The sequence below is a fragment of the Hyperolius riggenbachi genome, chromosome 10 (assembly GCF_040937935.1).
Source record: "Hyperolius riggenbachi isolate aHypRig1 chromosome 10, aHypRig1.pri, whole genome shotgun sequence".
Classification (NCBI taxonomy): domain Eukaryota; kingdom Metazoa; phylum Chordata; class Amphibia; order Anura; family Hyperoliidae; genus Hyperolius; species Hyperolius riggenbachi.
In genome coordinates this window covers 188682092-188699750 of record NC_090655.1, presented here as the reverse complement: position 1 = coordinate 188699750, position 17659 = coordinate 188682092, and the positions used below count along the sequence as shown (strand labels likewise).

General features: G+C 43.0%; 1 protein-coding gene across 3 annotated transcripts in view; it reads left to right on the top strand.

Moving 5' to 3' along the window:
- The window catches only part of POLR3A (RNA polymerase III subunit A), a 109553-nt gene that overhangs the window by 63605 nt on the left and 28289 nt on the right, over positions 1 to 17659 (top strand). For 2 of the 3 annotated variants that reach the window (XM_068255438.1, XM_068255436.1), the window contains 3 exons: positions 7501 to 7671; positions 7821 to 7934; positions 12326 to 12361. In XM_068255438.1, the coding sequence (XP_068111539.1) occupies positions 7501 to 7671; positions 7821 to 7934; positions 12326 to 12361 (321 nt within the window). The remainder of the gene's footprint in view (positions 1 to 7500; positions 7672 to 7820; positions 7935 to 12325; positions 12362 to 17659) is intronic. The other variant, XM_068255437.1, reaches the window with a different exon arrangement.

Here is a 17659-nt window from a genome sequence, read left to right as displayed (position 1 = left end):
CCAATCATTCCATTGCAGTTATAGTAATAGTTATACATATAGGAGGGGAGTACGCATCGGTAGAGTATCTCAATATTATAGAAACACCCAATTAGGGATCAGTAGGCTGTGTAAACAGTCGAGATCTAACTAGATCTAAGTCTGGTAGACCTGGGGTATCTAACCAGGGTGCCCATATCTTTTCGAATTTTTGAGGTGCCCCTCTATGCAAATATATCAATTTTTCTAATCTAAGATATGAGTTAACCTGAGATATCCACATCTCCACCTTAGGGATAGTGGGACTGATCCACAGTGTTAGTATGAGTTTTCTTGCCTGGAATAAGAGGCGTTGGACTAAGGTCTGCACATGCTCGGCCAATGCTATATCTGTCATTAGACCCAGGATACATACTTGAATTGTACGTGGAATCTTCTGGCCGACAACTATGTCGACCGTATCTAATATGGCTCCCCAGTATCTATGTAGTTTAGGGCAATGCCATAGCATGTGCAGTAAATCACCATGGTCTCTACAACATCTTGTACATGTGGGAGTTTCTTTGAAATGCATTTTCTGCAGTCTGGCAGGTGTTAGTAAGGTTCTATGTATGATGTTTAATTGGGACATTTTTTGAGAAGCATTCGTTGACATGAGAGGTATATTTTGTAGGATGTCCGACCATTGCTCTATTGTTAGGTCTTCAAGATCTTTTACCCAGGCTTCAAAGCTTTTGAGGGGAAATTTTTCTAAAAATAGTTTAAGAATTAAGGCATAGCAAGAAGAGATAAAGGTACTTCTACTATTAGCCTGACTAATCATGTTAAAAATTGGCACCGGACTAACATCCATCAACTGTGATTGCTGCTGTTTTAGTATCGCATGTTTAAGTTGCATATATTGAAAATTGAATAATGGGGAGCAGCTCACTTCCATTTGGGATGCTATATCCTGTGGAGCGCGGAGAGAGGATCTATCAAGAACCTGTGTCAAGAGCACCAGTCCCTTTTTAGCCCATGATTTTAAAAATGTGAGTCCCTGAAGCTCCGGTAGGCGGGAATTCCCTTCAATTGGTGAATAAGCAGTAATTCCATTTACCCCCTGCATAATTCTAATTCTATCCCATATTTTCTGCATCAGCATCAGTGTAGGAGCCTGCACACCCAAACTCCTTGGTATCCCTGCCTCTAAAGCAGCGTAAACCGAGCCATGTCCCAATAATGCATCTATTAAACATCTTGTGGAGTCTTTCATGTCTTCCGACCCCCAGCCCACTATATGTTGAGTTTGAGAGGCCAAATAATATACCCATGCATTTGGGACTGCTAGTCCTCCTTCGTCCTTTGGATATTGTAGATATTGTAATTTTATCTTTACCCTACCCTGTCCCCAAATGAAATCTCTAAAAATTTTGTCAATGGTCTTGAATAGCTTAAGATGAAGCCAGACAGGGGCATTGTGTAGTATATATAAAAGTTGTGGCATTGTCACCATTTTTAGGAGATTTATTCTGGCCACTGGTGAGAGAGGCATTTTAGACCATGTTTTCAGCTTTTGACGTATTTTATTTAAAAGTGGCGTTACATTAAGAGTTTCAAATAGGTTTAGGTCTGGGGAGATGTAAATACCTAAGTATTTAAATGAGGTGACAAGTTGGATTTCTGTACAGCCCTCCGGCAGAGGCACCTGCTGACGGTCAATTGGGAGAACGCAGGATTTGTCCCAATTGACCGTCAAGCCTGAATACTTCCCAAAGGTCGACAGGGTGTCCATAGTGTTCCTCAGGGAGTCTTTCGTATCTTGTAGGAACAATAAGGTGTCATCTGCGTATAAAGCAATTTTTTCCTCCAGGTCACCATATCTAAACCCCCGTATGTTTTCATTACTCCTTATTAATTCCGCTAGTGGTTCTATGGCTATTGCGAATAGCAATGGTGACAGGGGGCAGCCCTGTCTGGTACCCCTTCCCAGCTGGAATCTGGAGGATATAGCATCATTAGTTCTCAAGCGTGCAAAGGGGGTTTTGTATAAGATTTGCACCCATCTCAAGAAGCAAGGACCAAAATGCATCTTTTCAAGAACTGCATATAGATATTGCCATTCCACGCTATCAAAAGCCTTGGCTATATCCAGCGAAAGGATCGCTCTATCACCTATATTGTCAGCTGGTAATTGCATATTTAAAAACGCCCGTCGGATATTGATCGCAGTTGATTTTGATGGTATAAAACCTGATTGATCCGGTTTAATAATACTAGTGATCACTTTTGCTAGTCGCATTGCCAAGACTTTTGCTAATATTTTAATATCTGACGTTAAAAGCGAAATGGGTCTGTAGGATTCCGCTAGAAGTATATCTTTTCCGGGCTTTGGTATTAGTATGATAGTTGCCTCTGACATTGATGGGGGGAGATATTCTTTGTCATAGCTGGCGTTAAATACCTGAAGTAGTTTGGGCAGGAGATATTCAGGGAATCTTTTGTAAATTTCTATAGGAAGACCATCACCTCCCGGGGCTTTACCGTTTGGGAACGAGGCTACTGCCATTTCAATTTCGTCTAGCATAATAGGTGCTTCTAATATGGCTCTATCGTCATCACTTAGCTGCAGTAGAGGAATGGATTCCAAATAGTGAGTCAGTTCTGCTTTTGCATATGTAACTTTAGAGGAGTATAAAGTGGAGTAGAATCGGTGCAGCTCCCCAAGAACATTAGGAGTGTCCGTCACTACTTCACCCGATGGGGTTGCCAAAGCCGATATATAGCTTAGTGGGGCTTGTGTCTTAGTAATCACAGATAGGAGATGTCCGGTTTGGTCTCCTTGTTCAAAGAAGGCTTGTTTTAAGAAGAAGCGTTTATGATTTGCTTTATTAATTAAATATTGATTAAGTGTGTCTTGTGCTTGTGTCCAAGCCAGCCTGTTAGCTTCTGTGGGGTTTGCAATAAACTCCACCTCCCGAGTCCCCACTATGTTGGTTATCGTTGTCTCCTGTTCTCGTGTTTTAGAGCGGATTTTGTTTATTTCTCTTATAAACACTCCTCTAAGAAAGGCTTTAAATGCGTCCCAGGCCCATATTATTGTATTGGGGTCATTATTAAACCTAAAAAAGGTTGCTATTTCATCTATGATTGTGTCATACGAAGTGATTAATGATAGCCAGTGGGGATTCAATTTCCATGGCAATTGGTATTTAACTTTACCTTTCGGGTTAGCTATCATCAACTGTAATGGTGTGTGATCCGATAGTGATCGTACTAAGTATTTAGCCTGCGATATTTTGGACATCATTTGTGTATTACCAAATGCCAGGTCTATTCTGGACAACGTCATATGCGTTCTATTATAACATGAGTAGGCTTGCTCCTTAGGATGCAAGCTGCGCCATATTTCCATTAGGCCCATTTCGTTCATTAGCCTTGCTAGAGGTGACAATTGACTTGGGTGAGCCCGTGTTCTAAGCCTATCCATTTTTTGATCTAAAAACATATTATAGTCCCCTATTAGTATCATCGGGATGTGCATTTTGTCACTTAAGATGTCTATTATTGGCTGGAGGCTGGAAGGTGAGAAAGGTGGAGGTATATATATTGTTACCAGAATAAATTCAAAGGAGTTAAAGAGGCCATGTATAATTATAAATTTTCCATCTGAATCAATATGAGTCTTAATGGGTTTATATTGAATTTTGGAATGAATCAGAACGGACACACCTCTGGAATAGGAGGTGTGGGTCGAATGGTAGGTATATGACGCCCATCTTTTAGTAAGTAAATGGGTTGTTTGGGGTGTCAAGTGTGTTTCTTGTATACAATATATAGCTGGGCCCTGTTTCAATAATGAGGAGATTACAGATTGTCGTTTTACTGGATCAGCAAGCCCTCTCACGTTCCAGCTCACAACTTTGGTATCATCCATAATCAAAGTATGAAGGGAAATCAATAGTAAATCCGGTCTTCACAATTCGTATATTCATTAGCCCTACTGCTGTCTGAGTATTAACTTTAAACTTAAGAAGAGAAGAAAAACATTCTATTACAAAGAGTGACCTCCAAAACCTAGGAGGTAAAGCATATATTCCAATAATATGTGCAAATTTATAAACATTCAGAGTCGTACTAAACGTGCCCATATAGCCCTTGGAGTAGCTAAACATAGAAGCAAACCTTGGGATATATACAGCACTGTGTTAAGATAGCTATTTATCCAAAAGTAGATTATGTTCAGTTTAGCGACACAGCTCCTGGGTCTCAAGGCCATAGCTTAGCAATATACATTCAGAGAAAATATTAGTCATACAGTGTATGTGGACCCCTTATTACCCATTGTTAAGTGGGTTCAAACTACCCTGCTTACAATATCCCCTAGAAACCGTTAACACAACCGGAGAACTCCCCAGGAAGAGGGGAAAAAAGCGGGAATAAGGAAAGGGGAGATTCAGAAGATTACAGATTGGCATCCTTCTGTAGGAAGTATGTGTTTGTCACATAGGTGGAAGGGTAAGCAGTGCTTATAACGGCTATAGTCCCTGTGATAAAAGCAAACGTTGTTATTCAGGCTCCTCAGAAGGTTTGCGTTTCAGGTGTTGTTCGTTTTGATCCAGCCATTCACTCGCTTCACGAGGGGACAGAAAGAAGTGGGCTTCATTTTGTGCAATCACTTTGAGTTTAGCTGGATAAATCATCGCGTACTGTAATTGAAGTTTCTGCAAGCGTTTTTTCACGTCATAGAATTTCGCTCTCAGCTTCTGAACATCAGCCGAAAAATCAGGGTAGAATGATATCTTTTGTGTCCCAAACATTATACTTTCCTTTTGTCGAGCCAGTCTCAAGATCGTCTCCCGATCTCTATAGTGTAGAACTTTAGCAAGAAATGGCCTGGGTGGGGCACCAGGTGGTGGGAAACGTGCGGGGACCCTGTGCGCCCGCTCAATAGCGAATACATGAGAGAAGGAATCGCGGCCAAATGTTTCAATCAGCCAGTTTTCAATAAAGCTTGTGGGATCAGACTTCTCGGATTTTTCGGGTAAGCCTATAATGCGCACATTGTTGCGGCGGAGCCTGTTTTCAATATCATCGTTCTTGTCTGTGTTTGCTGTAGCGTGGCGTATCACGCGTGTTAGATCTCTAAGGGCAGGCTACATTTTATCTTCAATGTTGCTTACACGTGTTTCTAGGGCTTTGGTTCTATCTCTGATATTAGAGAGATCTTGGCGAAGGAGGCCCAGTTCCTCTTTTATACTGCCAGTCTGCTGTACAAGTGATGTTATGGCCTCACTACAGGATTTTACAGCGGAGAGTATTTCGCTTAGGGTAGGTTCCTCTGGCTTACCTTGTTCCCCCAGGGTAGTTTCCGCTGTTTGTATCGCAGGCACGGCAGGTACCGCTGACGCCATGTCAGTTTCCCACTCTCCCTCCGTGCCTGCCTCGATACTCTCCGCAGGGCCTTCCTCCGTGTCACCCCTGTCAGGAGACTGTTTCTGCACGCTCCCTTCTTTAGCTTTCTCCCTTCGAGCGAACTTTTCCAGCCTGGCCGCCACTTCACTGGACTTTGCCTCTGACTTCTGGCTGCGTGCAGTCTGAGGATCGGCGCCATCTTGCCGTTTCTGCATGTTTTCAGAGTCCTGTTCTTCTCTGGACTTTCCCCTTGTCAAAACTGGCATAAATCTTCCGGGGTCTGGTTCCCTAGGTGCAGGATAGTTTCCCCCAGCCAATTCGCTGCAACTGGAGGGCTTTTGGGGGTCCAGGTTACCTTTCAGGATCAGTTAAAGCAGGATCAAGACGGGAGCTGCGTGAGTTGTGTGCTCTCACATCGCCGGCCGGCCACGCCCCGCACTTCACAATTTTAACGTTTTATTGCTCGGTCATACAACGTAGCCATAAAATGAATTTTATCTCCTTTTCTTCTCATAAATAGAGCTTTCTTTTGCTGGTGTTTGGTTGCTGCTGCGATTTTTTTTTTTATTATTTATTTTTTTAATTTTATTAATTAAAAAAAAAGCCAGAAATGTCTGCATCTTTTTAATCACCCTTACCCCCCCCCCCCCCCTACACTGCGTTATATACACTACACTGCACAGACATATGGCTATGTCGGGATTGGATTGTGAGTCCCTCCAAGGGACAGTTAAGTAACGAGGTAGAACTCTGTTCAGCACGGAGTTAGATTTTGGTGCTATATATAAGATATATATTTTGTCAATATATAAATAACACAGCCAGCCAGCCTGCGCTGATCAGCCACTGGCAGGCTAATCGTGGCTGTCTGTGTACAGTGACGAATCTCGCTCCTCGAGAGAGGACAGCATACGGCGTGCTAGAGTAACAACGGAACCACTCTGCAGCTGCCAATCGGCGTTAGGCGGTCACAAAGAGGTTAATATGGATGAATTAAGTTACAAGCATCTTGGTAATCTTTGTATGGAATTTCAGATCCATTAAAGAACACAGTGACTTAATGAAATAATCTCTGATATTGTTCACTTAGTACTTGGCACTCTTAAGGTCCGTACACACGCCGGACTTTAGGCAACGACGGGGCCGTCGTTGCCTCCCGCTGGGTGGGCGTGCCAGCGACAGTCTGGCGTGTGTACGCTCTGTCGTCAGACTGATACGGCTGTTTCTGAGCGATCCGCCGGGCGGATCGCTCAGAAACAGCCGTATCAGTCTGACGACAAAGCGTACACACGCCGGACTGTCGCTGGCACGCCCACCCAGCGGGAGGCAACGACGGACCCGTCGTTGCCTAAAGTCCGGCGTGTGTACGGACCTTTAGGCCCCATTCCCTCTAGTGAGATGCACACTGGCACTTGTGTTGATGTGAGTAGAGAAATCTATTGTAAACAGGTCTGTGGTGTATGGGCAGCCAACAGATATCGCTCTGATCTGATTCGATTAGATTGAAATCTGTCTCATGCTGGGAATACACCATACAATTTTATGTTAGATTTTCTGTTAGATTTACCTACCAGATAATTTCCAACATGTTGGAAATACTCTATCTAGCCATCTATCTGCCTAGAAATTAGGCATTGTTCTACTCAGCAGGAGATAACCAGAAGACAATGCACCAGAGATATTGACCAGTCTCTACAGAAAATAATCTAATTACAGTAAATCTAACAGAAAATCTAAAGCTGCGTATACACGCCTTACCAGATGCAACGACTGGTCCGCCGGACCCTTCCGCTGGGCGGTCTTTTAGACGACAGTAGCGCGTGTACGCGTTGTCGGCGGACTGATAAGGCTGTTTCTGAACGATCCGCTCAGCGGACCGTTCAGAAACAGCCTTATCAGTCTGCCGACAGCGCGTACACACGCGCATACTGTCGGCTAAAGACCATGCAGCGGGAGGGTCCGTGGACCCGTCATTGCATCTTGTATGGCATGTGTACGAGGCTTTACAGAAAATTGTGAATCTGCCCAGAGGGGAGAAATCTATTGAGCTCCGTTAATGCACCTTATGGTCAGGGATTTTATCTGATTGCATGCCTATACTAAGTACCCTCATTGGTTTCTTGTCAGAGAAGACTGGTAAAATCTCTTGAAGACCTCTGCTCTCAGTATGACCTGACTGTCCGCAGCTCCACTGGTGATATAATCCAGTTCATATATGGAGGAGATGGATTGGATCCTGCAGCCATGGAAGGAAAGGATGAACCTGTTGAATTTAAGAGAGTCTTGGATAATGTCAAGGTGAGATATACTGTATTTGTGTTGTTTGCCCTGAACTCTAATTTAGAAAACTAGATTGCAGCAAGCTTTTACCATTTGCCTTGCTGTTAAACTTGCCATTTTGTATATTTTGCTTAATTCCATCATTTTTTCCATCATTTTGTTCCTAGGCTGTTTACCCCTGCCTGAATGAGCCAGCACTAAGTAAAAATGAATTACTTCTGACCACAGAGTCCATCATGAAGAAGGCTGAGTTTCTGTGCTGCCAGGATTCCTATTTGCAGGTAAGGGGAGAGAGTGCCAATGCCATTATGACTTGGCCCGCGCATTATCACACTTGGGAAGGTTTTGAAAGCCTCTACAGAAATCTACAGTCCCTATCTCGTTCTTTAACCGGGGACTACCTGTATTTGCTTTCTGTTCTGTTCTGTGAGTCTTTAAGGGTTTACAGCTATTCTTATACATGTCTCTCCCATTTTCAAGGTCTTAAATATAATTGCACAGATTGATAAAATCATTAATACTGTTTAATCACTACGCTGACAGTTCTTTACTGCCAATGACTGCCTTAATCATGGGGCCCATGGACATCACCAAATACTGTTTTCTTTTTCCATTGGGATGCTTTGCCCCGACTTTGCTGCTGTTGGTTTCTCCTTCAGGAGCTTTTGAGATAGATTACAGTTCAGGAACTGTTTAAGGGGGGAAACGTATCCATTAGAGAGAAAAAAACAAAAACAAAAAAAGTATGACGTGGTTTTGTATGGAGGGAGCAAAAATGGCATTTGGAACCCCACATCTAAAAGATCCCGCCGTAAGATGAGAAATAGAATTTTAGAAATAATGTCTTTAAAGTGGACCTGAACTCTTGCACAGGACACAAGAAAAACAAAACAGAAATGCTCCCTGTATGTAAGAGTTTAGCTGGTGTAATTGGTTTAATTCCCCCTCATTTGTGTCAAATTACTAGATGTAATTTGATCTCCCCCTGTGTCACATGACTGCCTATGGCAGATAAACAGATAATTTTGCACAGTGGGAGACATGGCAGCGCTTTCAAACAACCTCATACCTGAATGGTTTAACTGCAATGGTGAGCAGAGCTCCAGAAACTGGACTAAATTACACACCCAGCATACACTGCAGGCAAAGAGAGGGAGGGGGAATTAGTGATTAAGCTGCATCAGTGGGCAGAGCTCCAGAAACTGGACTATATTACACACCCTGCATCACTATAGACCAAGGGGGGGGGGGGGGGGGTGTTAGCTTCAGTGATAATTAGTGCACAAATTATGACCTAATAGACTTCCCCACGGCGGTGACGTACCCCCTTGGGGAAGACCTACCTCTAACCTAGCAATAAAAACATAATTCCTCGTGCTGCTATTCATAAATGGTATACACATTTTGCTAGGTTAGAGGTAGGTCTTCCCCAAGGGGGTACGTCACCGCCGTATAGTCCAGTTTCTGGAGCTCTGCCCACTGATGCAGCTTAATCACTAATTCCCCCTCCCTCTCTTTGCCTGCAGTGTATGCTGGGTGTGTAATTTAGTCCAGTTTCTGGAGCTCTGCTCACCATTGCAGTTAAACCATTCAGGTATGAGGTTGTTTGAAAGCGCTGCCATGTCTCCCACTGTGCAAAATTAAATGTAGCTGCCTTCACTGTTTTAAATTCACTCTAAAATTTTTAGATTAGAGTTCGCACATAATTTTGCATCTGTTTTGCATTAGAGGCATGTATTCAGCCCTAGGGGGCTCTGCATTGCCGCTGATGGCTCACAATTCAGGTGCATCCTTGAGCGCTTATCATTTGTCTGTTTTGCCAGATAAACAGATAAGCCCATTTGAAAGCACAGGCTGTAAACCATATGTCTGCTTTCATGAATCAGGAAGTAGAAACTGTGCAGATGTATTTTAGGATTTGTATGAGCCGTAACAAAAATTATTTTGGTTCAAAGATTATTATGCTGTTGTGTATCTTTTAGAGCAGAGAAGAGTTCTAAGTTCAGGTTCACTTTAAGGTTTGGATAGCAATTTCATGAAAAGAGGAGACAACACTGTACAATAGTTAAAAATTATTTAAAAAGCATGGTTAGCAACAGGTTGCTTGAAACAATCATTCTTAATAGTTTTGGATGCCTTTTCCAAGTATATAGGCGATCCCTGACACCCACCTGCTTTTTATTAGTGATTGGACATACTGGAAAAGCAAGCCCGATGGCTGAGATATTCTGCCTGGCCTTTAGCTTGCTTTCAGAGGATGTTAGTTTGTATTGCACAAGGACAACTATCAAACTCAAATGAAATTTTTAATGTCGCATATATTTCTAGTATCTCCTAGCAAATGGCAATATGAAGGCTTTTTTTTTTTTTAATCTTTTAATAACTTGTATAATGAAAATATGCCCTGTGCAGAGCAATTTTAACTGTGGCAATTACTGTGGAAGACTGTTCCATGCAGACATGGGGCCATTCCTAGCACATCTAGCATACAGAATCAGCCCTCACTGGTTGTAACCCACCGACTGAAATTTCTTCATAACAGCAGGAAGCAGAGACACAGGATCAAGGCATTCGGCTGCATCCGAAGGGGTGTATAATACATGATCAGCTTCAGCTCTGTGTGCCCCAATCCTGTTTTTCTGCCACCCTCAGCTAAAAGATTACAATCAGGGAGAACTCATTCTGAATGTTGGGTAAGCATCCAAAGACAGGAATAAATTAAGGTTTCTTCTTATTAAAGGATACCAGAGCTGAATTTAAAAAGTGAAAATGGGGGAGCAGGCATGTATAAGAAGTAGGACCCTTGCCCACCGCTTCCCCCGATCTCCTCCATCCCCTTCCCAATAATGCGTGGGCGCCTGCCTGGCTGCACGCGTTCTTGATCGGTCACCCATGAGCACTCTGTGCATGCTTATGACGTCACAACTACGTCATGCACAGAACGCTCACGAGTGTGCGATTGCCACACGCAGCTAGGCCGGCGCCTGTGCAATATTGCCTGATTCAGCCAACCAGGAAGTGGCTTCGGAGGACATTAGTGAGAAGGGGATGGAGGAGAATGTTGTTTTCACTTTAATTCAGCTCTGGTATCCTTTAAAAGCTACACTGTAGTTAAGACAATCTCTTGGCTGTTCTCGTTATCATGTTCACAAGTGATGTGGAGGGAAAGTAGTCATGCAACATGTAAACCGATAAGAAAAAAAGAAAGCGCTCTAGGTCACAATTTGATAAAAGAAATGAATGCTGTCCAGCTAACTAATAGCGGATACAGAGCAGCAATCCCTGCTCTGACTGAGGAGCATGCAGGAGATCGCTTACAGGACCGCTGCCTCTCTGAGACCCTCCCACACTGCCTGGCTGGAAGCCTCTGGGAACTTCACGTCACCAGGATTGCCACTGGAGCCCGGTCCTCAGCTGCAGAAAGCTTCACATCTGCTTGTGTAGGCTGCCTCCGCACAGCCACATAAATTCCAGGTGAGACCAGTCCTCATGGGGCTACATTCCATTTATCAAATTGTGACTTAGAGCGCTTTTCTTTTTTAATTTTTTACATGTTTATGATGGTATGGAAAGCTGCCTGCTCGCACCAGATCGCTGCAGCTAGGGAGGTACTACACTTCCCCATAGTCCTTGTATATAAACAGAAGAACACATTAAGGGCCTGTTTACACTACAGATAAAAACGCTGTGTTTAATAATGGAACATGATTGAACGAAAAACTGGATGGTAAATGCATCCTATGTTATCAACAGGGTGTGTTTCCACTGTCAAATGAAACACAAATGCACAACACAATCGCCAGTCTGCAAATGCAAAATGCTGACCTGCAGCATTTTTCTGTAGCCACAATGCAAAATGCCGATCACAAGCCTGAATAGTAAGCAGTACAAGCCTATGGGAACGGACATGTCTGTTCCCACTATGCTTTCCGTCGCAGGCAAAACACTCACCTGTCCTGTATAAATTCGGCGCCAGTGTCCTAACTCCTCTCATCCCTGCTCGTCCCAGTGACCAGAAAGCATAGGGCTTCCTGTTGATTTGCAGAAGAACCAATGGGAATCCTCCTGCAACACCGAACATTCTCATTGGTTCATAGGGGCCAATGAGAATCCTCCCTGTTGCTAGGTAGGATTTGCATGGATTTTTTTTTCTTTTACAAACCAATTGGAAGCCTCGTGCTTCTTGGTCTCTGGGTGAGCGCCAATGAGTGTGGACTGCGCAGACGATGAGAAAACCAGCGGAGGTACTAGTGGACGGGTGGCGACGCAGACAGTGTCCAGTGTGAACTGCGTGAAATTATCAGCACAGGTGTTCAGCGGATGCACTAACCATGCCGTTTACGTATTCACTGCGTTTGTGGTATGGTGTGAACCGGTCTCAAACATGTAGGTAAGGAATTCTCAGTCAATGCTATCATTGCAACTCAACAGAGAAACTTCACTCATTACTGTTGATGCACTGCAATGAACTTACCTGCTGGAACCATGTGCTTGTTTTTGTAACAAAAACCTAAAAGATATATTCCAACTACGCTCAGTGAAGTGTTTCCCCTTGAGTGGTTGACTATGTACAATTGAATGGCTATTTGGGTGAAAATGGTTTATCATCTTAAAACTTAACACTTTTCTTTACCTTCTGTTATTTGTTTTCCCTCAATCTCCTATGAGTAAGTCGCTCACAGAAACAGGTTGCAGACAGTTTTATGAGGTAATTAAAGTATGTGATAAATCCTGCACCCGTGTGTTCACATATGATGTGCGCTTTTATGTGCATAGGTTTTAAGCTAGAATATGTCTAACTAGCTCTGGCTGCATCTTTTCTACTAAAGTAGAACATGCCCAAAACCTATTTTTGGTGACTGTCAGTGGGTTTTCAGTCCTTACAGGATCTCTGATCTTCCAGCAAAGAAACCTCTCTTACTCCTTAAAATCACAGCATTTAACTTGGCCATATACAGCACGATTTATCTATTCAATCATTTAAGTCGACTCAAAATCATTTCTTCATCAGTTCTGTATTCAATCTACCAAAAGTGATTGATGATTGAGAAGTCAAAAACTTGGATTGGTCATGCTGTAAATTTTCTGTAGATTGTACTAGTGAGTTGTTGTGGCCATTCTATCAGTTATTGTTTGAGTAAGTGGGTTGCTCACCCGTACTAATAAGAGGTGGAGGAGAGCCATTGGAAGAATGGATATGCAGGCTCCTTATTACACAGGCCTATTCTAAGTTTTTAATTTCAAGTTTACTTTAGTTAGACTCTATGATGCAGCGAGTTTAAAAACTGGTGTGCTTCTATCATGTGATTGCCAAGATATCACGAAAACTGTAAATGCATGAAAACTAATCCAAGGTCAAAGTCTGACAGCTATGATAATGTACAGCTTATGGTTAATGTTAACCAACACTTAGCATGTTCTACTGTTGCTAGACTACTTAGACATTCTTTATCCTAGATTGTCTTGTGGTAATTTTGCACACTAGGAACCATCGGCAACTCTGAAAGCACTCAAAAACGTGGTCCTTTTGAGCCTCAAAAAGACACTACATTGAGAGGAAATCTGTCTCGAACCAAATACAAATGCACACCAACTTCACATGTGCAATGTTTCTCTAAATTGGAAGGAAGACCTTGTATGATATGGCTGAACGTGTGAGAGGGCTTCACAGCCAGAAGTCCTTTTACTGGGGGCTCAGATCCTCTGTATTAAAGACCCTTATGGTTAAGGTTTGTGTTCAGAGTACTTTAAAAAACCTAAGGTTGGGCTTGAGTGGCTACCTGGTTAAGGTTACTTTTACTCTGTGGCTAGTGTTTAGGGACACAGGAAGAAAGAATATTTGTGTTTGACATATTTGGGGCAGATGGGTTTTGGGTTAGTTATAGGGAGCTACATAATTAGATATCGAGGTAGTTTTAATGGTGCTGGCACCTCTGCAGCAAGATAAAAAGTCCTGAGAGATGTCTGCACCAAAAACAGACATCTTGCTGACACCTTTAGGAGTTGTTGTCAAGGTCTTAAGATTTACATAGGAACTTACTGAGCAGCCGTGATCATTTTTCTCCCTACTCTTTTAGGCCCTTATTCAATTCACTCTTTCTCGTGTTTGTTCTCCTAGGAGATGATTATTAATCTTTTGTTTAAAACATGTTTTCAGCACCCTAAAATGTAAAAATTACCAAAGAGTAGGGAAAAAGGTTCTGTCAGAATTATTCAGAGTAGCTCCTTGCATGCTGGTGCCTTAAAAGGTGTTATATTGATAAGGTATGAAAATGCCATCTAAACCAAAAAACTAGTAGAAAATTGAATAAGGGCCCTATTAGGGAAATTGACCAGGTCTGTGACACAAATTACACAGGTGCGTCTCTAGTTTAGCACATCCTTTCTTGTGTACTTCCTTTCTTGTTCTTTTTCTTTGCCAACTTAAATAATTTTCTGTGAAATACTGGTTAGCTTGGTATTTCTTTTTAACCAGTCTCCTTTCCCCGTCATAAATGGAATCCCAACTCAACTAATCCCTGCTCCTGCCCACTAATTCAACTAGTTTGGTCACTCATTCCATGCAGTTAAGGGGACATAGAAAACATCTGCATGTTTTGAAGAGACTTTGTTCTGTTGGATGTATCAGAGTCTGGGTATGGGAAAGCTCCTTTAGGATCAATGAGAATTTTAGGAAGCCTTTGAGAAGTAATATATCCACTAAAGGGTGGAATAAACTGTTATGAGGAAGATTTAAACTATGTCTTGTGCCTTGTGCTATCCTGACCCGCAACCCAGGCTTTGGAAAATGTCAGTGAAGGAAGTGTGTGACCACTTTAATTCTGCTTCACTAAAATGCTGTACATTTACTTTTACAGTGGCAAATCTTATCTGGTTCCTGTGCAAGTCCCTTTCTGTTTTTTTTATATTATGTTTAATTTGTTTTGATAAGTTATCAGATGTATGTCATATTTTTCGGGCTATAAGATGCACTTTTTCTTCCCCAAAAGTAGAGGGGGGGGGGGGGGGGTGCATCTCATGGTCGGAATGTGCGGTTTCCTCCATACCCCTTCCTACTGCGGCAACTCCATCTGAAGCTGGTGTCTGCAGCGAGGCCCAATACTTCCCAGGGTGGCCCAATACTTCCCATGGTGGCACAGTCGCAGCTCCCCGTGTGGTCTAACCTTCTGTAACAGCAGTGCAGCTGGGATCAGGTGGCAGCCTGAATCGGCGTGGAGCAGCTATGAGGCTGGATCAGTGTGTGGACCTTCAGGCAGCTTGGAGCAGCAGCAGTTTGAGGATGTAAAAACTTGCCTGGATCAATGTGCACTCTGTCTGCACTCGGCCGCGGAATGCGGCCCACTTCCTGTATAAGCTGGGGCCTAAACTTGTGTCTGCGGGCGGCCTGTGTGTGGGGACCGTCACAGTAGTTGCCGCAAATTTGCAAGGTGCTCTTGAATTCTGAAGCTGGCATCCGATGTCTAGCACAGTATCTGCCATGTTTGTACAGTGCCTTGCTTTTGGTCTAGCTCACGTGTTGGCAGAGGTAGCTCCGCTATCCATCATCTGGTGTCTCTGAACCCCTGTGATGAGCATGATTTGCATCTGTATCTATGACTCGGCTCGTGTACTCAGACTGCCTCTCCACACTTTGCACCCTTCAGTGCACGTCTTCGTGTCCATCTCTGTGCACCATTAATAAGCTCTCAGCTGCCTGGGAGCAGGTGAATGGAGCTTGAGCAAGCAAAGCAAGGCTGAGAGAGGCTTGAGAGGAAGAGCAGACCAGTGGCTGCAGGATGTTATAGGGAAAGCTGGTCCCTCGGGCTGCACATACTGTAGTGGGCAATGCTGACAGCAGTAAACCTTCAGTTTCCCCTCTTGTGCTCTAAAGAAAGGATGATTGATCAAATGGTAATGCAGGCTGCCCCTTCATCATGGATGCACCAGGATTCGTAGTATTTTTTTTTTTCCACTAGTTTTTGTCCTCTAAACCTAGTTGTGTCTTATGGTCCGAAAAATACAGTACATGCTGACTGTGAAGGAGTGAAGTTGTAATGTTTTATCTTCCCAGTCAGGAAATGGGTGAGGAGCTAGATGTTTACACACTGGATTATGTTATGCAATTTCTACCTGCAAGCTGTTTCTTGCTATAATAAGCATTTAGCACTGCATCCGATACTTGTATGTCACAAATAACACTTCAGTGTTGATTCTGTGAGGTATTTCTACATTGTGGCTTGCAGCAGTTGTAGGTAAAATTTGTGTTAAATCCATAGACAAGTGTAATTTTAGGTAAATGTTTTATTAAATCCACAGACAAGTATCTATATGATTTATGATGTTGTAGTGTCTACAAACCCATATGTGCATCCTCTGTGTGGTGTCGTATCTCATAAAGGATGTTGTGTTCTGGTTAAGCTTCACATACAGTAATTTTGTTTTGCACTCTTTGCTGTGCTCTCTCCTAACTGATATTCGATTTGTCTAAAGAGATTTTACTAGTGTAGATGCAAGACCAGATGCAAGTTGTGCCTGTTCACAACTTTCATCTGGCTCTCATTCATTTAGCCAAAACATGCTTTCCGCGTAGTATCTATCCACATAGTATCTAGCTTAGCATCCTGCTAGTCACTGCATGTTCTTACTTATCTTGGTGTGGTTTTAGCATGCTGTAGTGATATACTGTAGAAATAGAGCATTATCCACTAAAGCTTACAAATGATGTTTAGTGCTTTCTTTCGTATTCATATTACATTTGGACTACTATTAAAAATCTGAATAAATTTGAAAATGCAGTCTGACTACCAATGAGTTTCTGGGAGTTCTGCCTCCCACTGGTTTTTAATTTATGCAATAGTACTATACACATGGTAACTCACATGGTTTAGCAATGCACAAGGCTTTTTACATTGCACATTTGTACTTTTTGCAATAGATCTATTTAAAATACTAAGCTAGCTCCTGCAGGCTCTTGCTACCGCTGAAGTGGGAGTTGCTCCCCAGCACAGGGTCATCATCTAGCCCCACTCACCTCCCTGTGATTAGAGATGTTAACTGAGGGCAGCACTACAAATACAGTTACTACCTAGTAAAGCATTTAACCCTTCCGACATCCTTTCGCATGTGTATATCAACATCATGTGTACCTTTCATCACCCTGCTCTGTTTGCAGTAAGAAACCATTTCTCACAGGTTTTTTTTTTTTGTTTTGTTTTTATGTAACCCTTTTATTTTAATGCACCCTGATCTGGATCATAAATATAACTATGCTTATTTGTAGAACTGCATGGCTGGCCACACAGATCTTAAGCTTTGGCTGAGGCGGTCATTATCAAAGCTCGGCTGAGGCGGTCATAATCGAGAATCTAATCTGTACAGTGGCCCCTGATGCCTCAGCCAGCGATTGGCCCAACGGATCCACCCGGCCAAGAGCTGACCGAGCGCATTATCAGCACGTTACACCCTGCCCAACATGTGACACTAAGCCTCCAGCATAGGCCTTGTACTGTCGCCTAAGGGATGGCGTTCAAATCCCTCCTAGGCAACTTTATTCTCTCAGCAATGAAAGGTAGTGGGTGCTGTTTCTTCTATACTTCTTCCTGACTACCTCGTGTTTGTGATTGGATTCACATCTATTGCACCGTCATGTCAATAGGATATGGGACTGCAGGATATAGACAACCAGATATTTGAAATGTTTATTGCAAAAAGTATAGACCTTCAAAGTAAAAAACTTCCTGAAGTGCTAATGAATGCAAATTTACTATTACCTGTATATGTATTAAATACCGAAAGGCTAAGGCCACGTATGCACGGTCTACTTATGCCGCCAGTCGGGGATCTGAACCTGATCCCCTTGGTGATATCGCTGGCTTGGGCTGCACACACGCATGTCAGCTGTGTAGCCGATTACACATTATGTTGCTGTGTGGGGTGTGTGTGTGGGAGGGGGGAGACAACGAGCGCTGAATGCATGACAATATTTAGGTGGCTGGAGAGTGGGGCGAACAGTGGATTTGGCACAGGG